The sequence below is a fragment of the Salvelinus namaycush genome, chromosome 21, assembly GCF_016432855.1.
Source record: "Salvelinus namaycush isolate Seneca chromosome 21, SaNama_1.0, whole genome shotgun sequence".
In the NCBI taxonomy this organism is placed as follows: Eukaryota; Metazoa; Chordata; class Actinopteri; order Salmoniformes; family Salmonidae; genus Salvelinus; species Salvelinus namaycush.
Genome location: NC_052327.1, coordinates 19,635,114 through 19,661,204, shown reverse-complemented (window position 1 = coordinate 19,661,204; position 26,091 = coordinate 19,635,114). Strand labels below are relative to the sequence as shown.

Below are 26,091 nucleotides of genomic sequence, written 5' to 3'. Positions count from 1 at the left end.
GACACAGCCCTTAGCAGTGGTATATTGGCCATATACCACAAACCCCAGAGGTTCCTTATTGCTAAATAAACTGGTTACCAAAGTAAATTGACATTTTTTTTTTTTTTAACTGTTCTTTCCCATGGTATACAATCTGATATACCATGGCTTTCAGCCAATCAGCATTCAGGGTTCGAACCACCTAGTTTATAATGCATTATAACCACATCATAATGTCTTTACCTATAGGTCTTAAGTAAAGTGTTACCCATGACTATTCCTTAATGTCTTACTTCAAAAGGCCTTGAAACCCACACCGTTTATACACCAGATAATTACCCCTATCCAGTAATTATAATATAAAAGGCTAAACTGATCCTAGATCAGCACTTTTACTCTGAAACACTTTGTAAATATGAGCCACAATAACAGACGTGATAGGACGGTTTATAACAATCGATTGAAGGACCATACCTGGAAGACCAGGCCTCTCTTTTGGGCACTCTGCAGAACGAAGCGGCTGAGCCTCAGGTAATGGGTGCCATACTGAGCCAGCTCGCCAAGCAAACGAGACACACTCTCCGGTGACGCTCCCGACACACACACTCCGGGTCGAACGTCAAAATTTACACACACCTGGAGAAAGAGAACAAATGGAATCTATTATCTAATTAAGTGATAATGCCCATGAAGCCGGTGTTTGGAGGATATATTGGCACGGTGTTGTTAGGCCCAAGACAAAGTAAACTAGCTGCACTTCGTTTAGTTTGACCTTTTTTCAATAGATTTTTCTTTGTATATATCCATAAAAATGATGCCAGCTGATTCATGATTTCGACTGGCTGAGAAATGCTGCCTGCCTGTCTCGTCCCGACTTCCGACACGTTCATTACTATGGGACAGCTAAAGATCGAATTTGAATATTGAAACAATGTTGTAAATGTCGGAGACACAGACCGCAAGATATATACAAATCTCAGCTGTTGAAAACTAAGTGTTAGTCTAAAAGAAATTAGATAAATGTCCAAATGCTTTTTATAGTGGAGATCAAGTTTATAAATAGCCAGGCTTGGCTGATGAGACAGTGGATTGCAGTCAGATGGAACAGAGTAAATAGGTATTTTAACGTCATAGATTTAGCCGGTGGTAACTTGTGGAATAGATACTGGCTGGAATGTGGTTTTAACCAATCAGCATTCCGGATTAGAATCACCCATTGTATAACACGCTATATATTTATGTTACATATCCTATATACCAAACTAAATGAAGTAGTATGCAGACTACTGCCAGAGTTAAGGTGATGGGGGTACAGTACCTGGTTGAGGGGGAAGGTAGTAGACGCCACCCCGATCAATACATTAAGTAGGTCGCTGACCAGCTGGGTCTGACAGTCCAGAGGCAGGAGGGGCGAGGGGGGTGCAGAGCAGACCACCCTCATCTCCCCCTCCCACAGCCTGTAGAGCTGATCAAAAGCCTCCCTGCCCCCCTCCGTCAGGTAGGGGAATTCCCTCTTCCCTGGTGGGCTGGTGGGAGAAAGAGTTTATGCTTGATGAATTATTCTGGAATAATTCTTCTAACATCTTAGGCCATTTCCATCTAAAAAGGCCCCATGAGCACCAACATGTGTTCAAAGAATCGTGTCAAATTGGGTGTCAAATGAAAGCTAAGAATCTACACTACCGGCCAAAAGTTTTTGAACACCTACTCATTCAAGGGTTTTTCTTTCTTTATTTTTTACTATTTTCTACATTGTAGCATTATAGTGAAGACATCAAAATTATGACGTAACACTTATGGAATCATGTAACCGAAAAAAGTATATATTTTATATTTGGGATTCTTCAAAAGTAGCCACCCTTTGCCTTGGTGACGGCATTGCACACTCTTGGCATTCTCTCAACCAGCTTCACCTGGAATGCTTTTCCAACAGTCTTGAAGGAGTTCTCACATATGCTGAGCACTTGTTGGCTGCTTTTCCTTCACTCTGCGGTCCGACTCATCCCACACCATCTGAATTTGGTTGAGGTCAGGGGATTGTGGAGGTCAGGTCATCTGATGCAGCACTCCATCACTCTCCTTCTTGGTCAAATAGCCCTTACTAAGCCCAAACCAGATGGGATGGCATATCGCTGCAGAATGCGGTGGTAGCCATGCTGGTTAAATGTGCCTTGAAATCTAAATAAATCACAGACAGTGTCACCAGCAAAGCACCCCCACACCATCACACCTCCTCCTCCATGCTTTAGGGTGGTAAATACACATGCGCAGATTGTCCGTTCACCCACACCGCGTCTCACAAAGACACGGCGGTTGGAACCAAAAATCTCACATTTGGACTCCAGACCAAAGGACAAATTTCCACCCGTCTAACGTCCATTGCTCGTGTTTCTTGGCCCAAGCAAGTCTCTTCTTATTGGTCTCCTTTAGTAGTGGTTTCTTTGCAGCAATTCGACCATGAAGGCCTCCTCTAAACAGTTGATGTTGAGATGTGTCTGTTACTTGAACTCTGTGAAGCATTTATCTGGGCTGCAATTTTTGAGGCTGGTAACTCTAATGATCTTATCCTCTACAGCAAAGCTAACTCTGGGTCTTCCTTTCCTGTGGCGGTCCTCATGAGAGCCAGTTTCATCATAGCGCTTGATGGTTTTTGCGACTGCACTTGAAGAAATTTTCAAAGTTATTGAAATGTTCCGTATTGACTGACCTTCACGTCTTAAAGTAATGATGGACTGTCGTTTCTCGTTGTTTATTTGAGCTGTTCTTGCCATAATATGGACCTGGTCAATTACCAAATAGGGAAAGAAATTCCAAAAATTTACTTTTTAAAAGGCACACCAGTTAATTGAAATGGATTCTAGGTGACTACCCCATGTAGCTGGTTGAAAGAGTGTGCAAAGCTGTCATCAAGGCAGAGGGCGGCTATTTGAAGAATCTCAAATATAAAATATATTTTGATTTGTTTAACATTTTGTTGGTTACTACATGATTCCATATGTGTTATTTCATAGTTTTGATGTCTTCACTATTATTCTACAATGTAGAAAATAGTACAAATAAAGAAAAACCCTTGAATGAGTAGGTGTGCTAAAACTTTTGACCGGTAGTGTATATTTGAGAAATTAAGGCATAGATTTTTCAACAAATTTTCCATAATACAAATTAGGAATAAGGAAAGGCTTTGATTTCTGGTCAAACAGATGGAAAAGGGGTCTCAAACAACTACCATAAAAAGTATTAAAAAAAAGGTATTAGAATACATCAATACATCAAAACACAATAATGAAGTAAAGACCCCTACCAACTAATATCAACATTTATATTTAGTTTTGGATAAATTATTTGCCTTCGGTAAATTGATGAAATATTGCCTTGTGGCTTGTTACCAAAAACCCAGGTATCTTAAGATATTTCCTAATTTCTTTCCCTCATGAGGAGGATAATGCAAGTTCACAGAAGTAACACGTAAAGGTAGACCTACCAATTAGTCAGTGTTTTTAATGATACCAAGATTGTTTATGAATTATGTGATTAAAAAAAATATGTTACGGAATTAATGCAATTGAATTAGCTACAATGGGAAATCAGTCACAAACCACAGTTGGGTCACCTGCTACTGTCCTCCCTTCAACTGGCATACTGTCATGTTCAGCTTATAACTGTTTAATAATCAATATAATCAATAACATTTTATTGGTCACATACACATGGTTAGCAGATGTTAATGCGAGTGTAGTGAAATGCTTGTGCCTCTAGTTCCGACAATGCAGTAATATCTAACAAGTAATCTAACAAATTCACAACTACCTCATACACACAAATGTAAAAGGATGAATAAGAATATGTACATATAAATATATGGATGAGCGATGGCCGTGCGGCATAGGCAAGATGCAGTAGATGGCATAGAATACAGTATATACGTGAGATGAGTAATGTAGGATATGTAAAATGTATTAAAGTGGCGTTATTTACAGTGACTAGTGATACCTTTATTAAGTCAGGTAAGACCCTTACTCACATGTCAATAACCACCATGAAATTAGACACAGTTCCCTAAACTCGATCATCTAACCTATACTGAATTCCTACAAGACTATATGTAATCACTAAATGGCATTCCAACCAATTGCATGTGCATTGTTTAGGATAGTTGATCTATTTTCACCTGCTACTGTCCTCCCTTCAACTGGTATACTGTTATATTCAGATAAAACTTGTATTTATTTTCTTCCTCTTTCTGTCATCTGGTGGTCAAAGCAAGACTGACAACAGTCTGGGCCCGGTTTCCTAATAGAGATGTAACTTAGGCTTACGATTGCTTTAACGATGCATCTTTCCTACAAAGGCTGATGTAACGTACGTTTCCCAAAACACCGCGCAGAGAAACCGGTCACTAAGTGCGTCGTTGGAGCATGCGTCGATACTAATACGATTGAAAGGCTGCACTCAGATCAGCTTTCTCAATTAAAATCTTACCTTAACATTATTATTGTTTCGCAATACTGAGGACGGATTAACCTCTAGAGATATTACCACCTACGGCTGAAAATATTGAGGCGGCTTATTGTAATGCTTACCCAATAAAAATGCACTGAATCCCTGATTTGGCACATCATTGCGCACGTGTTAAACTACACATCAAGAAATATATTGAGAAATTACAGACAGTAGCCTACAAGCAGCAAAATAGAACTATGTGCAATGAAGGGCTTGTTTTATTTAATTAAGGAAATGTGCTTTTAAGTGCCACTTTTTAGAATGTCAATATACTGTAAATTAATGTAATGTGGTTGTTTGTAAGTGTGTCTTGCTTTTTAAATCATTATATGTGTTATTTGTTTTTACCATTGAGGACCACTTTGGAAACAAGTGTTTTAATTAATACCTTTAAGTGCTATCCTCTGGGTTCATAGTGGACATTTTGATGTATTTTACCCAAATATATCCAATCTGCCCTGGTCGGACCAAATCTGAACCAGAGGTCTATGTTACACATGTTAGGACAGTAGAGCACACTAGAGTAAAGTTTAATGTACTGTACATATCTATTTTACTGTACACTAATGTACTGTACTCTACTGTGATGTCCAAACTTGTGAAACATGGATGTCTATGAATTGTCAGATTCTGTCTGGTCAGGACCCACCAAATGTGGTCTTGTTTGGGGGCGGAGCTCATTACAAAAATAACCAGTGTATAGATTAATACACGAATATGCGAAATAAGTACATTGCATATTTCTACCTTTGTGTACCTAATTCCGTTAAAGTAATTCCGTTACCTGATGTAAATCCACTTCACCTACTGTATTTTAATAACCAAAATGTTTTTGTTTATTTAACTCAAGGTGTCATATCATAGCTGACACTCCAATCTTTCTGCAGACATTTTTTTATTTTAAACAGAGTATTTGGAAAACGTGGTCGCATAAACTGAGGGAGATTTTACCGTAATTCTGTTACCAAACTTTGCATCTGCACAGTTCTTCCAGTATATGTATTTTTATGAAATGTTCTGTGTAAATTGTTGAAAGTATTCCTTGCACATAGAGTTGTATGGTTGGTTAAACTTGTAAATAAATAGTTTTTGTTTGGCATACATTGTAATGTGAAAAATCTGAGTCAAATCGTAATCCATTACTGTGGAATTTCCCCTCAGCTATATGTTCATCTTTCAAATATTCTTGTATCCCTCCCTTACCAGCCAACAGACTCCCAGCAGCGGCGTCTCCCAGGCTCAAAAGTCCTCAGGGCGTCCCAGACATCAAGTTCTGGGCTGGGACTGGGCTCTGACTGGGAGTCTGGGGTTAGGTTGGAGGCTGACTGGAAGCCCTCATCTTCTAACTGGTCCAAACAAGGTGGCACCTGGTTAGAGCACCAACAAGAGATACTTGATTATAATGACTAATCATCCAGTGCCCGTAAGAACAAATCAATTTGGTCTGACATATGACTACAGTACATTTTACCACTGTCAAAAAACAACCACTCACTTCAACCAAATTCACTGAAATTCGTCATACATCCACTCATATCAGTGTCAGCCTTACCCGTATGGCTAGCCCAGTGACATCAGCATTGCTGGGCACAGGAGGCAGATTCAGCCTGATGTCCAGGTCTGAGGTACGGGAGTGCTGCAGGGCTCCAAATAGAGACATCCTGGTCTCCTTCTCAAACCTCTCCTCTACGTCTGACCTCCTCCTCAGTGCCAGCAGGCCTGTGCCCGGAGGAGCATCCATCAGACCCAGAGTCCCACACAGACCCTTCAGGGATCCCCACTCCTCACCACACATCAGGGCCCAGGCTCGGGCCTCCAACCTCTGCAGCTCCTCGCTCTGGTAGCCCCCCAGCGGAGGCCTCCTCAGCACGGGCCTCTCCCTGCGCATGTAGTCCCTGCTGAAGGAGGCCGGGGGTGGGGGCGCAGAGCCAGTCAGCTGCACCAAGAGCTCCAGCACAGAGTCCAGCTCCTTTAGACCCGAGGCGGGCCCCTCACTTAGCCTCCCCAGCTGCTCCTCCAGCCTCTCGGCCTCGTCCTGGCACCCCGCCACTCGCAGGTCAAAGGATATCATAAGTAGCTTGTTTCTGGGTGGGGTGGTGGACGTGGCACTAGGTACTGACAAGAACCCTTTCGGGGAGCCCTCCTGGAACAGTTTGGACAGCAGGGCCCCGTAGGCACGCTTTCTGAGGGTGTGGCGGACCCCCTCTCGGGACACCCCTCCTAGAGCACGACGTTTCCATGACACCCCAGTGAGGCTGCTGTCACACAGGGAGCCCAGGAGTTCAGTGATGCTGTTGCTGTTACTGCTACTGTTGTGACTGCCAGATTTAAGGCAGACGTCTGGGCTGGAGTACATGGTTGTAGCTTGTTATGTCAGTTGATGTGATTGTACTTCTGACCTATGGATACAGATATTTTTTTTGAAACGTACAAGACTTGAATATACTGTAGTGTAGTTTGTGAGTTGACAGTCAGTGCAACATAATCATTTGGAAATCAAGCTAGCTCCGAAGCATTCAGAAAGTATTCAGACCCCTTCACTTTTCCACATTTTGTTACCTTACAGTATTATTCTAAAATGAATTAAATGAGTCCCCCCCCCAATCTACACACAATACCCCATAATAACAAAGCAAAAACAGGTTTAGACATGTTTGCAAATGTTGTTTTTTTAAAAGAAAGAAAATAAATACCTTATTTAAGTAAGTACTCAGACCCTTTGCAATGAGACTCGAAATTGACCTCAGGTGCATCCTGTTTCCATTGATCATCCTTGAGTTGTTTCTACAAGTTGATTAGAGTCCATCTGTGGTAAATTCAATTGATTGAAAATAAAGGAGAGCCGCACACTCTAGGAGCTCAGATGCAAAAATTGGTAATAACATTTTTGCATCTGAGCTCCTAGAGTGTGTGGCTCCCCTTTATTTTCAAGTTGTCTACTCCACTAGCCAGCACCTCGCCTTAATAGGTGTGCGTTTCTTTTTCTTCTAAATTCAATTGATTGGACATGATTTGGAAAGGCCTGTCAATATAAGGTCCCACAGTTGACAGTGCATGTCAGAGAAAAATCCAAGCCATGAGGTTGAAGGAATTGTCCGAAAGAGCTCCGAGACAGGATTGTGTCGAGGCACAGATCTGGGGAAGGGTACCAAAACATGTCTGCAGTAGATGTCGACCGATTAATCGGAATGGCCGATTAATTAGGGCCGATTTCAAGTTTTCATAACAATCGGAAATCTTGGACGCCGATTTTGCCTTTTTTCCCCCCTTTTTTTTTTTTTACACCATTATTTAACTAGGCAAGTCAGTTAAGAACACATTCTTATTTTCAATGACGGCCTAGGAACGGTGGGTTAACTGCCTTGTTCAGGGGCAGAACGACAGATTTTTACCTTGTCAGCACAGGGATTCAATTTTGCAACCTTACGGTTAACTAGTCCAACGCTCTAACCACGTGCCTCACGAGGAGCCTGCCTGTTACGCAAATGCAGTAAGAAGCCAAGGTAAGTTGCTAGCTAGCATTAAACTTATCTTATAAAAAACAATCAATCAATCATAATCACTAGTTAACTACACATGGTTGATGATATTACTAGTTTATCTAACGTGTCCTGCGTTGCATATAATTAATGCAGTGCGCATTCGCGAAAAAGGACTGTCGTTGCTCCAACATGTACCTAACCATAAACATCAATGCCTTTCTTAAAATCAATACACAGAAGTATATATTTTAAAACCTGCATATTTAGCTAAAAGAAATCCAGGTTAGCAGGCAATATTAACCAGGTGAAATTGCGTCACTTCTCTTGCGTTCATTGCACGCAGAGTCAGGGTATATGCAACAGTTTGGGCCGCCTGGCTCATTGCGACTAATTTGCCAGAATTTTACGTAATTATGACATAATATTGAAGGTTGTGCAATGTAACAGGAATAATTAGACTGATGGATGCCACCCGTTAGATAAAATACGGAACGGTTCCGTATTTCACTGAAAGAATAAATGTTTTGTTTTCAAGATGATAGTTTCCGGATTCGACCATATTAATGACCTAAGGCTCGTATTTCTGTGTGTTATTATGTTATAATTAAGTCTATGATTTGATAGAGCAGTCTGACTGAGCGATGGTGGGCACCAGCAGGCTCGTAAACATGAATTCAAACAGCACTTTCGTGCGTTTTGCCAGCAGCTCTACTGTTTATGAATTCAAGCTTATCAACTCCCGAGATTAGGCTGGTGTAACCGATGTGAAATGGCTAGCTAGTTAGCGGGGTGCGCGCTAATAGCGTTTCAAACGTCACTCGCTCTGAGACTTGGAGTAGTTGTTCCCCTTGCTCTGCATGGGTAACGCTGCTTCGAGGGTGGCTGTTGTTGATGTGTTCCTGGTTCGAGCCCAGGTAGTGGCGAGGAGAGGGGTGGAAGCTATACTGTTACACTGGCAATACTAAAGTGCCTATAAGAACATCCAATAGTCAAAGGTATATGAAATACAAATCGTATAGAGAGAAATAGTCCTATAATTCCTATAATAACTACAACCTAAAACTTCTTACCTGGGAATATTGAAGACTCATGTTAAAAGGAACCACCAGCTTTCATATGTTCTCATGTTCTGAGCAAGGAACTTAAACGTTAGCTTTCTTACATGGCACATATTGCACTTTTACTTTCTTCTCCAACACTTTGTTTTTGCATTATTTAAACCAAATTGAAAATGTTTCATTATTTATTTGAGGCTAAATTGATTTTATTGATGTTATAAAGTAAAAATGAGTGTTCAATCAGTATTGTTGTAATTGTTATTATTACAAATACATCTTTTTTTATTTATTTTAAAATCGGTATCGGCTTTTTTGGTCCTCCAATAATCAGTATCGGCGTTGAAAAATCATAATCGGTCGACCTCTAGTCTGCAGCATTGAAGGTCCCCCAACCCGATGGTCACTCTGACAGAGCTCCAGAGTTCCTCTGTGGAGATGGGAGAACCTTCGGGAAGGACAAGCATCCCTACAATACTCCACCGATCAGGCTGTTATGGTAGAGTGGCCAGACGGAAGCCACTCCTCAGTAAAAGGAACATGCCAGCCTGCTTGGAGTTTGCCAAAAGGCACCTAAAGGACTCCCAGACCATGATAAACAAGATTCTCTGGTCTGATGAAACCAAGATTGAAGTCTTTGGCATGAATGCCAAGTGTCTGGAGGAAACCAGGCACCGCTCGTCACCTGGCCAACACTATCCCTACAGTGACGCATGGTGGTGGCAGCATCACGCTGTGGGGATGTTTTTCAGCGGCAGGGACTGGGAGACTAGTCAGGATCGAGGGAAAGATGAACGGAGCAAAGTACAGAGATCCTTGATGAACACTTGCTCCAGAGTGCTCAGGACCTCAGACTGGGGGCGACAGTTCACCTTCCAACAGGACAACAACCCTAAGCACACAACCAAGACAACACAGGTGTGGCATCGGGACAAGTTTCTGAATGTCCTTGAGTGGCCCAGCCAGAGCCCGGACTTGAACCTGATCGAACATCTCTGGAGAGACCTGAAAATAGCTGTGCAGCGACGCTCCCCATCCAACCTGACAGAGCTTGAGGATCTGCAGAGAAGAATGGGAGAAACTCCCCAAATACAGGTGTGCTAAGCTTGTAGCGTCATACCCAAGAAGACTCAAGGCTGTAATCGCTGCCAAAGGTACTTCAACAAAGTACTCAGTAAAGGGTCTGAATACTTGTGTAAATGTGATTTCAGATATATATATATATATATATATATATATATATACGCACACATTTGCCAACATTTCTCAACCTGTTTTTGCTTTGTCATTATGGGGTATTGTGCGTAACGTTAGATTGAGGGGGGGAACAATTACACCCATTTTAGAATAAGGCTGTAACGTAACAAAATGTGTTAAAAGTGAAGGGGTCCGAATACTTTCCGAATGCAGATATGTGTTTGTGGGTGGGTAGGCAGCAACTAACTAACGTTAGCAGAGTACAATTGACTAGTAGCTAGCAAGGTTACTGGCGACTCCCTAACGACACAGTATAACAAGTCAGAACTGCAAGCTAACGTTAGCTGCCTGGGTAGCTAGGCTAACGTCGAACAAAATGCATTTAGCTAGCTAGCCACATTGTGAGCACCGAGATGGCAAAATAACTACATATAGGCATGCTAGCAAAGTGTATTCCATAGTAATGCCCAACTAGCTAGCTGATAATGTTAGCTACCTTCAACTCATACATTGGTTTTCGGTTGTGCCCACTCCTTCCATGATGATGGTGCTGTTAGTTCAGTAACTGAGGGACCATTCGTTTTTAGCAAGTTAGCTAGCTAGATGTCCCAGTATACTTGTTACTTGCCTCCATTTAATACATACTAGCTATCTACTTTCTGTAGCTCATCATAATACGTTTCAAAACAAAATTGGACGTTATTTTGTCTATATCATGTACATCCACCTCCTCAACTACACGTTGGACCCGCCTACTCAACCTATGAGTGGACAAAATACCAGACCAGGCTATTTCATTGGTTAAACCCTGTACGTTTGTATGACATACTTCCGGTAACAATGATTGCGCGCTAAAGTACAACTGACAGACAAGTCAAATACGGTGTATTTGTGCCGACATTGCCCACCAACCTCAACTCCACAGTTTATCTACCTACCACTCCATTCACATTTAGCCTCTACCAAGTCCAAATAGTTCCCGGGTTCTTCTGGCCGTCGTGTTCCAGCCCAGAGAAGCGGACAGCGTCGATTGTCGTGGAAGAGGAAAAGAGGGATATAACTTAGCAATTGGGTTCACACAGGAGAGAGCTTCAACCCAGGCTGTCAGTGAGCCTAGCCCCAGTTTCACCGTATCAAATAAACAACACAGACAGAGGAAATCAAGACGAAAACATAGCCATTTATTGGACTGCTTCAGTGGCAGTGGGGGCTGGTGGGTGGATATATAGGAGGACAGGCACATTGTAATGGCTGGAATGGAATAGTTGGAACGGAGTCAAACGTGGTTTCCATATTTGATACCAGTCCATGAATTGCATTCCAGTCATTACAATGAGCCTGGCCTCCTATAGCTCCTCCCACCAGCCACCACTGTTCAGTAGTTTCTTTGAGCCCAAGGATTTGAGAAGTCACACATGCAAACCAGAGGAGGCTGGTGTGGGGAGCTATAGGAGGACAGGGTCATTGAATGGTATTAATTCAGCGTTTCCCAAACTCGGTCCTCGGGACCGCAAGGGGTGCACGTTTTGGTTTTTGCCCTAACACTACACAACTGATTCGAGGACCGAGTTGAATTGATACCATTCAATGACCCTGTCCTCCTATAGCTACTTCCACCAGCCTCCTCCTCTGACTTCTCAAATCCTTGGGCTCAAAGAAACTACTGAACAGTGGTGGCTGGTGGGAGGAGCTATAGCTGGACAGGCTCATTGTAATGACTGGAATGCAATTCATGGACTGAGTTTGGGAAACCCTGTATTAATTGAAAGCTATCAAACGTATGAAAACCACGTTTGAATCCGTTCCATTAATTCCATTCCAGCCATTACAATGAGCCCATCCTCCTATAGTTCCTCCCACCAGACTCCTCTGAGGCGAACACTTCTCAGATTGCAATGAGAATTGTATTTGTTTGTATCATAGGAGAGAAGCCTTACCACTGCTTCCTGTGCTGGAAGTTTTAGCCACACACATGTCCTAAAGATAACCAACATCATAGAGTACTCACTAGTGAGAAGCCGTACCACTGCTCCCTGTGTGGGCCAAGTTTTTCTCAGTCCTCAGTCTCAGACACACACACAGAGAAGTTCGAGTGTTGGAAAAGTTTTTCTTGCTATTCTTACATAAAGAAACGCTCAACAAAACAAGTCTGGAATTGAATAAGTGCTTCACTGCATCAGACAACTATTCATACTAACCCAAGGCAGTAGTCACACTCAACATTCTCCAAAGAACTGAATCGGTTTGAGATTATTTTACTTCATGGTTGTGATCAGTTTTAGAAGTCAGTACTTTATTGTATTTTTTTTTAATATGAAGTCATTTTTTGATGCAAAATTAATTTGGTTACATTAAATAAAAAAATCCTTTATTTTACTTAAGCATAACTCCTTCCTTACCAACATGTTTAGTTCAAGATACAGCCATAGTGAAGGGCCAAACCTTTAACAATTTGACTGGACAAACCTGCCCTCCATTGTATTCAATGCAGAGGCAAATCCCAAAGTAACTATGAATCAATTACATCATATTTGGCAAACTTCCATATGTAGAGACATAATGTGTTGGGTGTGGGACTTCTAGTGAATGGATCATGTTGTTATTAACCAGTCAGGTGCTTGACTTTCCCCCCGAAAGACTTGTAATATGCATGTGTGTCTAGCAGTTACATAGCTTACATGGCTCATCACAGTGGGTGGGATATTTGCAAATAAACTTGACGATGCATCTACATATTGTAACATTCATGAAACCGATACAGCACTTAAACACTCAAGACGAGAGAAACAGTAACTTTCAGAATCCATTCCCCATTGATACCACTCTCACCTCAGAGACACACTCTGTACATCATCGCCCCACATCTGGTCAGTACCTGGTCCTGTATCATTCACAACCACAACTGTGTGGAACGGACTTCTTCACAGTATTATTGTTCGTTTTCATTTTCACCAAAGTTTCTTCCTCCACGGTAGGCCATGGGTGGGCTGGGAAGCCCCCTTACCCCAAGGTGGTGGGAATCAACGCCTCAAATGTCATTAGAAGCTATGAAACCCGTGGAGGTGAAGCATGCAAGACTGCCGGTAAACACAACAATCGCCTGCCGAGCTGAGGGAGGGAATGGCATGGCTCACTGCTGTACGGTGGATGGCGGCTGAGGTAGGAGCAGACACACCAGGGGCTTGCAGATTAACCTGATTTCTGGTCTGGAAGAAGACACCCTGCAAAGAGGCAGACTGATAATTCTGTTTTCATAGCCTACTATATGATGTGTGTGTTGTATCATTCTCAGTCTGGCTGCTAGAGGTGCACATAATAATTCAAAATCTTATCAACAAGATCATTCCCAAATAATATTGACTCCCATATAAAAATGTACATATTTTATCAGCAATCAGATTTCTCCAAATACAGTACAAGTCTTTAAAAAAAGTGGGAGTTATCAGTGATAGCGTGTAGGACGTTGGGGGTTGTTGAGATAAGGAAATGTAATCACTCTCGCTGTGGCAGCAGCCTTGAAGTTGTTCTCTGTGTGTGTGCATATCTAGTTCTGAGATCTCTGAGCGTGTTAAGAACATGGACTCCCTGAGAGTCAGTCTCTCTATGCTATCCCCATCCCTGCTTCGACGTTTGTTAGGCAACTAGACCAGCCAAGTTTTTCTTTCATCTTCCCCCCACCATTCAAATTAATTCTTAGCTGTACAGTGCTTGAATTAATGTTTTCAAAGCAGTTTTTATGTAAGGCCATCACTGGAGGCCTTATGATAATATGTCTGTTTACATTATAAACACGAGGTACTCAGCCCTGGGTGTTTCAATCCTAAACTTGGCCTGAGGCTTTAGTACCTAGAAGGCTGCTAGTGGTAGACTCAGATCACTTGGGGTGATTGCATCCAGGGGGCAAGTTGTTAAAAGTTAACATGGTCAAAATCAGGATTACAAGGGGGATGTCTTTTTAAACAAAAATATCCCTCCCTCAAATTGACCCGATTGCATCATTAGGCCCGTGTTTTGGGTGTGGAACTGTGGATGCAAGTAGATCAAAAGGTTGTGGAACATCTCCATCTAAACACACAAAGGTCATTAGAGCGATAAAGAAGGACAAGAAGCCAAGGACATGGATGTCTCAGTTTATTCATGGAGGAGTGGATGATGCAACCTGTATGTAATTGCCCCATCCACACAAGCCTCTTGAGAAGTGAGTGATCCATTACAAACAGATCAGGTAACATGATCGACGTCTTCTGAGCTGCCTTGGATGAGAAAAATGTTGGGTTTCATTAAGGTCCTGCACTAATTTCCTGTCCCATTTTTCTTAAGTCACGGCACGTTCACAAGGAAAGGAAAGATCTCGACAACAGCACAACAAATTGTTTTTTCCCCCCCGGGACTCAATGCATAGGATTATACAGTTAGAATACGGTATTTCAACATGTTGTCTTTTTACAAAGGTATATGTTATAGGAAACGAGAAATTAAAATAATTACTGCACAGCAGTAAGAAAGGTAATTGTCGAGTATAGATAGTTGTTTTTCATACACACAGAGGAACAGCTTAGAATCACGGGGCAAAAACACCATTGGAACAATTTGTGCTATACTCAATATTCTACATTTGTAACTTTGTCTTAAGACTAATTTAGGAATGCCAGACATTTTAGGGGGAAACCGTTTGGGGTTGGCTACTGCTTTACACTTATTTGGGCTGTTGCCATAGCCATCATGATCCTACTAAAACACACACACACACACACACACACCACTGACACCAAAATAAATGCACACATCAAATCTGCAACCATAGAAAGTATACTGAAATGTTTTCAGCCTATTGGCACGCAATGACTGCAGCAGAACTGTAGCATTTGATAGCACAAACATATCACAATCGCAAATACATTGCTGTGTCTTCTATTACTATAATCGCTTAGTTATATCACCAATAAAACAATACAAATGATATTATTATCATCATATAAGGCACGTTTTGGTTAAAGAAAGGCTTGAAAAAAAGCTTTTGCATCACTCGGTCAGGAGTGGAATCTGCTGTGGTAAACAACAGCGTCAGAGGAGGATGCAGACTGGATGCAATTAAGAGCAAAAACATCCCTCACTGATGCCATTATGCAGTGTGCCACTCCGTTCTGTGCTGAGTGGGCAGTGCCAAGTGCGGCTTGGCCAGGGTGCCAGGCTAGCTGCTGTGGAGACAGGCAGGCACAGGCTCTGTGCAAACCTCACTCTACCAAAGGCAGGAATATCACTAACATTCTGGGGTCTGGAACTTAAACATCTATTCTGACACTAGACCACACACTGACTGATGGTCAAATTCAGGGAGCTTGAAAATTACAAATCTGTGGTCGCGTGAAAGATGAACATTGAAAATGTAACTGATTTGACTTGGCAAAAATTCTCCAAATTATAATCAGGCACCAGCTCAACTATGGCCTACTTGAATGCCATATCAATTTGTATTGCAATGAATTATTATGACCATGAATTATCCTGACTTGTGACACAGCATGTTGTAAAAATCATTACTCATTGAAAAGAGTACCATTCTATTTAGTACCGTTTGAAGCTTACACGTAACTAACTATGGGATATTATGACAGTGGTAATTTGGCATACAACGGCATAAGGAAACACAAAACACTATTAACAGCATATTACTTAGTAAGTTGGTTACTGTACGATATCTCCTGTCATATTATTTCTATTTCCACCTCTGCATATTTTTACTCATGTCCTAAATAAAGTATTGCTGCATCGTTACTGAAGATGAAACGCTAAACAACAAATGGTATATTCTATAAAGTAACACACGAGTGGGATATGAATGATCCCCATTGCTTGTGTCTGAAAGTTTGGATGTTATTGCAAGGCTGTTATTAAATATGTATGCTTGACTGGCTACATAGAGGAATTATTCAAAATATATTCAATTATCTGTTATTTTGCTTGCACAGAATCGGGGGGGGGGGGGTACTGCAGGGTAAAACTAACTGAGGTTGTCAAAAGTAGCCATTTTTTACCCTTGAATACATACAGTGCTTAAGTTTCAGTGGAATGTGTTAGTATGTACTCCAACAAGGGGAAACGGATGTGCTATTGATCTCTGAATGTAAGGACCTAAGGGTTTATTGGCAGCCACAACATTCGATCGAGCTCTGAAGCATGTGAACACATTTTCTGAACATAAATAAAACCGATCATTTTGAAAAATCACTATTGATGGCCTGTCATTTCTAAGAGCCTGTCCCAGTCAGTTAGCCTGTCCCAGTCATGACCCTTTGGTCTGTGTAGAGGAGCTCAGTGGGAGAACAGGTTCCTGTGTGTCGGTGACTAGTGGAGATTAAAATGACAGATAGGGCATCCACCCTCTGGCCTGACAGTAGGCATCCCGTGCACGCACACACGCACACAAACCCACATTCACACACTGGCTATAGAAACACAATCCACACCACAAGGCGGTCCATTTAAAAAGATAATATCTCCTCGTAAAGCTTTCCGCATTAAGACTGCACAATAAAAAATATATATAATACAATTCTTACAACTTTTCTACACAGGAATAAATTGAACATCTGATTATCTCTTTGTGCCATGAGTGATCGACACAGGGGCTTATTTCCGGCGGCTGGTCCCCTGTTGCATTGTGGGAACAGCTAGAGTGAGCAATGAGGACCACCTATTTCAGTTTCGCAAGTGGACTTAAGTTAAGGCGTACCTATGACGGCATGTGTAACCCATCCTCATCTATCTCTCTCTTTGCTTCATTGGTCCCATACTGCGCCACTCCGCAGACTCTGAACTGTCCCACATTCTGGGCCTGCTGGGTTGAAGGTGTCATCATCAAACACCAAGGCCCTGTGAGGCCATCTTCTCGGTTTCTCTCTCCTTTGCCAGGAGAAATAAGCCCCTGTGGACACTGGAGGCACGGTACCATCTCCCTCCCTCCATCTCCCTGACCCTTCCAGTAGGTTAGAGATCTGTCACTTTGTTCTCCAGGGCGGCTGCTATTTGCTGCAGCCGCAGGGTGAGCTGTTTACTCTGGGCTGCCGGGTCCTCATCTAGGGACTGGATGATCTGTAGGGAGACGGGGAGGGAGGGTGGGAGAGAGGGAGAGATATAGGGGGGGGGCAGAGAAAGATAGACAGAGGGTGGAGACAGAGACAGAGAGTACAACAGAACTACTTTCAATTAAAAGTCTTTGGAATCGCTCTAAAAATTAAAAAACATGAAGAAAAAAGCAGTCCTGCACAGTATTCTCCCTGGAATGTAAAGTGAACGGCCTCTTACCCCGTCGTAGTATCTGCTCGCGTACTGGTAGAGCTGATACAGAGCCACTTGTATGTTGAGTTTGTCTGTATGAGTCTGGGAGACGCAACATAGGATTCAGAGATGCATCTTAACAACAGACAAATCATGGCTTGAGTCACACAATCTTATAGACAGCAGCACGAACCACGTCTATGACTGACTTTATAAAATGTTACCTTCACTAACGTCTAGAATAGTGCACCACTAAGAGTAATACCACAGAGATATGGGCCGTGCCCCAAATGGAAACCTATTCCCTACATAGTGCACAACTTTTGACCAGCAGCCTTTTGACCGGGCCCATAGGGCGCAAGTCAAAAGTAGTCCACTATATAGGGAATAGGGTTCCATTTGGGACATAGCCTATATCTCTGTGGGTCCTGATCAAACATAATGCACTATATAGGGAATATGGTTCCATTTTGGGACGCAACATATATCTCTGTGGGTCCTGATCAAACATAATGCACTATATAGGGAATATGGTTCCATTTTGGGACGCAACATATATCTCTGTGGGTCCTGATCAAACATAATGCACTATATAGGGAATATGGTTCCATTTTGGGACGCAACATATATCTCTGTGGGTCCTGATCAAACATAATGCACTATATAGGGAATATGGTTCCATTTTGGGACGCAACATATATCTCTGTGGGTCCTGGTCAAACATAATGCACTATATAGGGAATATGGTTCCATTTTGGGACGCAACATATATCTCTGTGGGTCCTGATCAAACATAATGCACTATATAGGGAATATGGTTCCATTTTGGGACGCAACATATATCTCTGTGGGTCCTGATCAAACATAATGCACTATATAGGGAATATGGTTCCATTTTGGGACGCAACATATATCTCTGTGGGTCCTGGTCAAACATAATGCACTATATAGGGAATATGGTTCCATTTTGGGACGCATCCATAGATAGAAGGCAGAGAGAAAGGTGTTTCTTACCCGAGACACCTCTGCCAGATGAGTGTTCATGTCCTGGTCGCTGACTGATACCATCTGTCTGATGCCCTTGTAGTAACTATACACAGACAGACAGAGATACGATCATAATCTCTATACATTACATACTGACGAGCGTCAATGCAAGCCCACAATATAACAGCACTGGTAGCAAGAATCTAAACAAATTGTTCAGGTCATTGGGAACTGCTGACGATACGTACTCATCAACCATCTTCTTGTAGGTGGAGATCTCCTTTGCATAGAGTAGTTTGTTACTTGGAGAGTCCTAGGGGAGATACAAAAATATGATCATTATAATATTGTTCTCTTATCTTTTACCTCACAAGAGGTAAACAACTTTTAAGAGATTTTGACCTCATCATCTCCCTCTTTCTCCTCCTATTCCCCTCCTCCTCCTACTCATCTCACTCCTCCCCCACCCCCTTGGACTCACCCTGCTGAGTTTATGCTCACTCTTGGTGCAGGCATCCATGAAGGTTTGAGCAATGACGGATAGCGACGCGTCCACCACCTCCGTCACGTGGACGTCGAAGATGAAGTGAGGGTTCTTCAGGATGTTCACCCAGAACCTCAGAGGCAAACTGGTGGGGAGGGGGGTCAAGAATAACTACCAACTATCGATCTACAACAGCCCTCAAAAATGATACCTTTTTTCATTCTTCCTCTCTAATCAGGGACTGATTTACACCTGGGACACCAGGTGGGTGCAATTAATTATCAGGTAGAACAGAAAACCAGCAGTAGTCTGGACCTCGTAGTGTATAAACACATCTTTACCATTCAGTGGAACCAAATTATAGTACAAGCCAATGATGAAAGTTTGTTATTTTCGTCCAACTTAAAGCGCATATGCATCAGGCATGCCAAACCAACTGCAACCCTTTCTCTTTCAAATACCCTGCATCTTCAAAACATAAGTAAACTACACTTAAAGAATGCTTAAGTAAATAAGTGTGCTAATGAGCATTCCAAACACAGATCCATACAAATCCTCCAATACGAAGTTGGTCCTGAATATCAAACGAGGCTACAATAGACCAGGAGTACTTCTCCCTGATCACTTTAAAGGCTGCACCGACTGAGACAGACTAGCATAGGAATTCATATTGGCTTGCATAGGAATTCATATTGGCTTGCAACACCTCCCGGGACATTGAGAAAACAAAGGCAAAAAAAAGAGATGTGATATAGTGGTACAATTAAATTAGCTGGGGACGTAATTACCATGTTTGTTTGTCATTATGGCGGATACACACATTCATATTTAATCCAAGAGGCCCCGGTTGTTTTGATAAACATAACAAGCACCCGCCAACTGAATATGGTGTAGCATAATTAAATCCCTCATCTCCCATCCTCACATCGCCAAGTCAATCACTGACATCTATATGCAACACACTGTATTGAATACTTGAGCTTTAACCAACTTGACAGTCATTTATGTACTTAAAATGCCACAGGAGCACTCAGATTGAGAATGCAGAAGAGATAGAAGTACTTTTACATTTGCATTCCGTATACTGATTACTTAGTCAGTGTGTTTCTTAGAGAGTCATCTCAGGAAGTGTGTGTGTGTACCTGTTGGTCTTCCAGATGTGGATGGTCTCCTCGTCCACATTTTCATGTTTGAGCGCCTGCTCGTCCAGGAAGTCAAAGAAGTACTTGATGGCGGGTGGCACCACCGCCCCGGAACACAACACGCTGCGGAAGAAGTCATCCACAAACTGCTGCAGTGTTCCCTGGAAGGAGGCAGACCAACAGACACAGTGTGAGGCAGGCCAACAGACACAGTGTGAGGCAGGCCAACAGACACAGTGTGAGGCAGGCCAACAGACACAGTGAGAGGCAGGCCAACAGACACAGTGAGAGGCAGGCCAACAGACACAGTGAGAGGCAGGCCAACAGACACAGTGTGAGGCAGGCCAACAGACTCAGTGAGAGGCAGGCCAACAGACACAGTGAGAGGCAGGCCAACAGACACAGTGAGAGGCAGGCCAACAGACACAGTGAGAGGCAGGCCAACAGACACAGTGAGAGGCAGGCCAACAGACACAGTGAGAGGCAGGCCAACAGACACGGTGTGAGGCAGGCCAACAGACACAGTGTGAGGCAGACCAACAGACACAGTGAGAGGCAGGCCAACAGACACAGTGTGAGGCAGGCCAACAGACACAGTGAGAGGCAGGCCAACAGACACAGTGAGAGGCAGGCCAACAGACACAGTGAGAGGCAGGCCAACAGACACAGTGAGAGGCAGGCCAACAGACAGTGTGAGGCAGGCCAACAGACACAGTGTGAGGCAGGCCAACAGACACAGTGTGAGGCAGGCCAACAGACACAGTGTGAGGCAGGCCAACAGACACAGTGAGAGGCAGGCCAACAGACACAGTGAGAGGCAGACCAACAGACACAGTGTGAGGCAGACCAACAGACACAGTGTGAGGCAGACCAACAGACACAGTGAGAGGCAGGCCAACAGACACAGTGTGAGGCAGGCCAACAGACACAGTGTGAGGCAGGCCAACAGACACAGTGAGAGGCAGGCCAACAGACACAGTGAGAGGCAGGCCAACAGACACAGTGAGAGGCAGGCCAACAGACACAGTGAGAGGCAGGCCAACAGACACAGTGTGAGGCAGACCAACAGACACAGTGTGAGGCAGACCAACAGACACAGTGAGAGGCAGGCCAACAGACACAGTGAGAGGCAGGCCAACAGACACAGTGTGAGGCAGGCCAACAGACACAGTGAGAGGCAGGCCAACAGACACAGTGAGAGGCAGGCCAACAGACACAGTGAGAGGCAGGCCAACAGACACAGTGAGAGGCAGGCCAACAGACACAGTGTGAGGCAGACCAACACACACAGTGTGAGGCAGACCAACACACACAGTGTGAGGCAGACCAACACACACAGTGTGAGGCAGACCAACACACACAGTGTGAGGCCAGAGAGGTAGGGAGCTGCCAAGTACCTTAGTGCAGCCCGATACCTGCGACGCAGTCATTTACACACCGTCTATGAAGCAAGGCTGCGTCACTGACGCACACCTTCAAACCAGGTTTTGTTCGAAGACTGACCATCACTTATTATCACATAGCATCCTCAAAGAGCTTTTCTTAGAGAATGAATCTCAAAGATCCCTTTCTCAAATGAAATGTAACTGTACTGAAACATGGCAGGCCCACCGTGACAAAGATCAGCGGTGTGACACAGATCTCCTTGGTGGCTTTGTTCATGGACTAGTCCTCATATAACCTTATGACTTTTGAACGTATGGTACACTGTAGTTATGCCTGGTAGTGTAGTTATACCTTGACAGAGAGCAGTCGTGTGAGATAGATCTCAGTGATGGCTTTGGTCATGGACTTGTCCTTCATGCTACCCCTCTTAGACTTCATCTCATCCAGCTCATCAGGCCGAACCAGATGGAACACCTTGTCGTCGTCCAACAAGGAGTTTCCTAGTAGAGAGACAAATAATTAGACTTTCCAGTAACACATTACGTAACGCCAGCTGACATATTGCATTATCATGTGGTTATAATGCATTGAGAGACTTATCATCAGCATGCATAACCCCTTATAATGTGTTATTGTCCTCTCCTAGTGATCACTTACTCTCCTCTTGGTTGTCCTGGTTCTGGTCGTAGTTCTGTTGAGTGTGAAGAACCCGGGACAGGACTAGAGTAGCGTTGTCTCGCACCTGAAACCCACACACACACCGTGTTCAGCTACAACTCAACACCGTCACTCAGGTCAGCTGACTGCCATTGGGTTTCAGAACCTACTTCATATTCCATGCCATTGATTAGACAGTGCCACTGTTACATTATTTGGGGCACGTATTGGGCATTGTCTGTGGCATTATTTCATCATGCATCCAGTGAAGAGCTGAATTAGGACTTCTCTCTGACCCCTAACGGATTAGTCTCCAGACGACTCACGTTGTAGTGGGCCAGCGTGTTGATGCGCCTCCATCTGCCCTCCTTCTGGGACGTCAGGTCCAGGTCTGACAGGATCTGCCCCGTGGAGCCAGGGCGCCACTCTGTGGCAGGGTCAAGAATAGCAGCTTAGAACACCTGCCCGTTATGACTCAAATCTATTGACATCCACCACCACTCCACTTACTAGATGGTGCTAATTGTTACAGACTTGCTGGTGTTAATGTGTTCAAATGCGGTATCTTCACAACACATGGTTCGGAATACTGAGTGTGTGTGTGTGTGTGTTCTCTTCTCACCCAGAGTGACGCTGTCCACCTTGGGTCTCTGAGAGTAGGGCAGGTTCCTGTACACCGCCTCGATGATCTTCTCCTTCACCTGGGACACCGTGTCGCAGTTCAACACCTTGACGGGTGTCACGTCTGGCCCCTCCCCGTGCACCAGCACCTGCAGAGTCTGAGACGAGTAACAGAGCCAATAGCATGAGGCGAGCCTGCGGTGGCAACGTTACCGTGGCAACTACTGTAGGCAGGTGGTAGTCTTTGACAGCTCACAGGTGCTGTCACCTCGTCCTGGCCTGCCTAACGAGCAGCTGCCAGCAAGGGACTCACTCCCGTCATTCTGGCCAGGTGACCCAGCTCACAGCTCAGACTGAATCCAAACAAATGGACGACTCGACAGGAAGACTACAGATTATACAACAGATTCTTTGTAATTGAAAAAAAGTCTGCCGTAGTAGACTATGTAATTACTTTGTGTCATTCTTCTTCAACTCAATGAGTCACGGGATGCTAGCTACCGCAACAGGATCAGTGATTGTGTATAATTTGATAATTGTCCTTGAAAAAGGAATTATCACAGGATTTCTCTACTTAGGTAGACAGCTGGGATCTAATTATATGCTATTAGCAAAACACATTAGTTAAACACAGGTACTTCTGACTAAGGTAGCCTATATACAGTGAGTCAGAACTTGAATTGCTACGGTGTAGGTAGGCACAGTATAACGTGACAAAAAGGGTCTTGAATTGGTACAGTGTAGGCGCAGTGTAAAAAAGATAAAAGGGTTCATGGATGCGACACATAATTGTGATCAGGGCAGTCAGTGAAAAGGCAGTCAGAACAGACTCGGAAGAACACAGTAGCGGTTGCCAGGGGGGGGGGGGGGGTAACCGTGGTAACGGCGTGGCGTCACTCACCAGGACGCAGTACTCCACGTCGTCTCCCAGCAGGCCCGTGTCGTTCAGGGTGTACTTGGCCTTCTTCACTCTGGCGTCTACTGGACCTTTCTCGATCTGGTGCTTGATGGCTCGGAACAGTTTGTACAAGGGCTCCCCTGCAGAGTCCTGTTGACAACACAGGGGGTCAGAGTGCAGTCAGAACACTCACTACATTGTTGCATCTCTGACACTCTTCACATAATATGAAATGACCACAAAAATTATGTTTTTCTTAACTCAGGGGGCACCTTAACGCACACACACATACTAATGACATATCAGCAACATATTGAATGAAAGAGTGTCATGTCATCACCTTGAGGAACTGGTAAAGACAGATGGACATCCAATTACACAGCATCCTCTCCACAACGGTCTCCGACCTACAGGACAGGACAAAACACAGGGCTGAGTGACACATCTCAACATTTCTATTACGGTCTCCGACCTACAGGACAAAACAAAACACAGGGCTGAGTGACACATCTCAACATTTCTATTACGGTCTCCGACCTACAGGACAAAACAAAACACAGGGCTGAGTGACACATCTCAACATTTCTATTACGGTCTCCGACCTACAGGACAAAACAAAACACAGGGCTGAGTGACACATCTCAACATTTCTATTACGGTCTCCGACCTACAGGACAAAACAAAACACAGGGCTGAGTGACACATCTCAACATTTCTATTACGGTCTCCGACCTACAGGACAAAACAAAACACAGGGCTGAGTGACACATCTCAACATTTCTATTACGGTCTCCGACCTACAGGACAAAACAAAACACAGGGCTGAGTGACACATCTCAACATTTCTATTACGGTCTCCGACCTACAGGACAGGACAAAACACAGGGCTGAGTGACACATCTCAACATTTCTATTACGGTCTCCGACCTACAGGACAGGACAAAACACAGGGCTGAGTGGCACATCTCAACATTTCTATTACGATCGCCGACCTACAGGACAAAACAAAACACAGGGCTGAGTGACACATCTCAACATTTCTATTACGGTCTCCGACCTACAGGACAAAACAAAACACAGGGCTGAGTGACACATCTCAACATTTCTATCACGGTCGCCGACCTACAGGACAAAACAAAACACAGGGCTGAGTGACACATCTCAACATTTCTATTACGGTCTCCGACCTACAGGACAAAACAAAACACAGGGCTGAGTGACACATCTCAACATTTCTATTACGGTCTCCGACCTACAGGACAAAACAAAAGAGTGACTGACACATCTCACAATACTAATAAAAAAGCTACTTTTAGCATGAACTGCTGTAACCCCTCTCCATTCACAGGACCTATTGTCAGGCATTAGCACACCCAATGAACAGTCATGTGTATGTGGAGGATGTTAGAACAATGGATCAATCAGCATAATTAGCTCCTCCATTGGGGATAATTACACATGTTCTACTGCAGCACAGCCACTCAAACACTGCCGAGCACAGTTGACAGTTCACATGACACAACCCCAGGTTCTGTTGCACTAGACAACCAAGCTCTGTTCAGGAACTCCTTTCTGCTGTGAACTGGAGATGGCCACTGTCTCCAACTCTGGTGTTGTAGGCTAAACGGACAAGCTACTGGCTGGTTAGGTGTGATGTTTGCTGCCATGTAAAACCAGAACATACGCTACTAGAACTAAATCTACCGAAACTAAAGCCACCAAAGCTAAAGCTACCAGAGCTAAAGCTACCAAATCTTAAGCTACCAAAACTAAATCTAGTGACACTAAAGCTACAGCTTTCAAAGCTAAAACTACCAAAACTTAAGCTAACAAAACTAAAGTGAACAGAACTTAAGCTACAATAGGTAGAGCTACCAGAACATAACCTAAAGCTAGAGAGTAATACCCCTGACCTGCGCAGCATGAGTTTGGGGTTCTTGCTGTCGACATAGTTCCCCATGAGCTCCAGCAGCAAGGTCCTCATGATGTCAGTGTAGTACTCCAGCTTCCCGTGCAGAGCCACCGTCAGCAGGGAGGCAAAGTACACCTTGGCCCGGGCGTTGAAGTCTGGACGGCCCTCCAGAGTCTTGATGAACTACACACACAATGAAGATTGACAGAAGACCCAGTTAACGACAATCCAGTTGACAAACACTGTTGGTAAATCTTCCAACTCAAACAATGGAAGGGAGATCTCAATAATCTGAAATAGCCATCTCTTCAGGTCTCCTTTCCTTCATCTGCTCTAATATGAACAGATTGGACTGGTGCATAACACATATACAGGCCTCCAATATATCCAACAGACATCCAACACAGCTTTCATCACTTTTTTAGATCAGCGCAGATTATGATCAGGGAAACAAGAAGAGAAAGCCTCTTTAGACTATTGAAATACAACCAGATATATTATTTGGCTAGGCTC

At 43.7% G+C, this 26,091-nt stretch overlaps 2 protein-coding genes across 2 annotated transcripts in view; both read right to left on the bottom strand.

Annotated features, from left to right (window-relative positions):
* tubgcp6 (tubulin, gamma complex associated protein 6) overlaps positions 1–10,944 on the bottom strand; it is a 31,334-nt gene extending 20,390 nt beyond the window's left edge. Inside the window, exons 1-5 of the mRNA XM_039017325.1 lie at positions 10,710–10,944; positions 6,032–6,878; positions 5,683–5,846; positions 1,298–1,505; positions 454–615 (exon numbers count right to left, since the gene is read on the bottom strand). Coding sequence (XP_038873253.1) covers positions 454–615; positions 1,298–1,505; positions 5,683–5,846; positions 6,032–6,835 — 1,338 coding nt within the window. The 5' untranslated portion in view covers positions 6,836–6,878; positions 10,710–10,944. The remainder of the gene's footprint in view (positions 1–453; positions 616–1,297; positions 1,506–5,682; positions 5,847–6,031; positions 6,879–10,709) is intronic.
* A 3,385-nt stretch (positions 10,945–14,329) lies between these two features.
* plxnb2b (plexin b2b) overlaps positions 14,330–26,091 on the bottom strand; it is a 127,407-nt gene continuing 115,645 nt past the window's right edge. The window contains exons 20-32 of the mRNA XM_039016860.1: positions 25,580–25,761; positions 24,007–24,073; positions 23,670–23,816; positions 22,770–22,926; positions 22,474–22,574; positions 22,148–22,232; positions 21,842–21,990; positions 20,105–20,265; positions 18,960–19,107; positions 18,727–18,791; positions 18,506–18,581; positions 17,519–17,593; positions 14,330–17,305 (exon numbers count right to left, since the gene is read on the bottom strand). Coding sequence (XP_038872788.1) covers positions 17,201–17,305; positions 17,519–17,593; positions 18,506–18,581; positions 18,727–18,791; positions 18,960–19,107; positions 20,105–20,265; positions 21,842–21,990; positions 22,148–22,232; positions 22,474–22,574; positions 22,770–22,926; positions 23,670–23,816; positions 24,007–24,073; positions 25,580–25,761 — 1,518 coding nt within the window. The 3' untranslated portion in view covers positions 14,330–17,200. The remainder of the gene's footprint in view (positions 17,306–17,518; positions 17,594–18,505; positions 18,582–18,726; positions 18,792–18,959; positions 19,108–20,104; positions 20,266–21,841; positions 21,991–22,147; positions 22,233–22,473; positions 22,575–22,769; positions 22,927–23,669; positions 23,817–24,006; positions 24,074–25,579; positions 25,762–26,091) is intronic.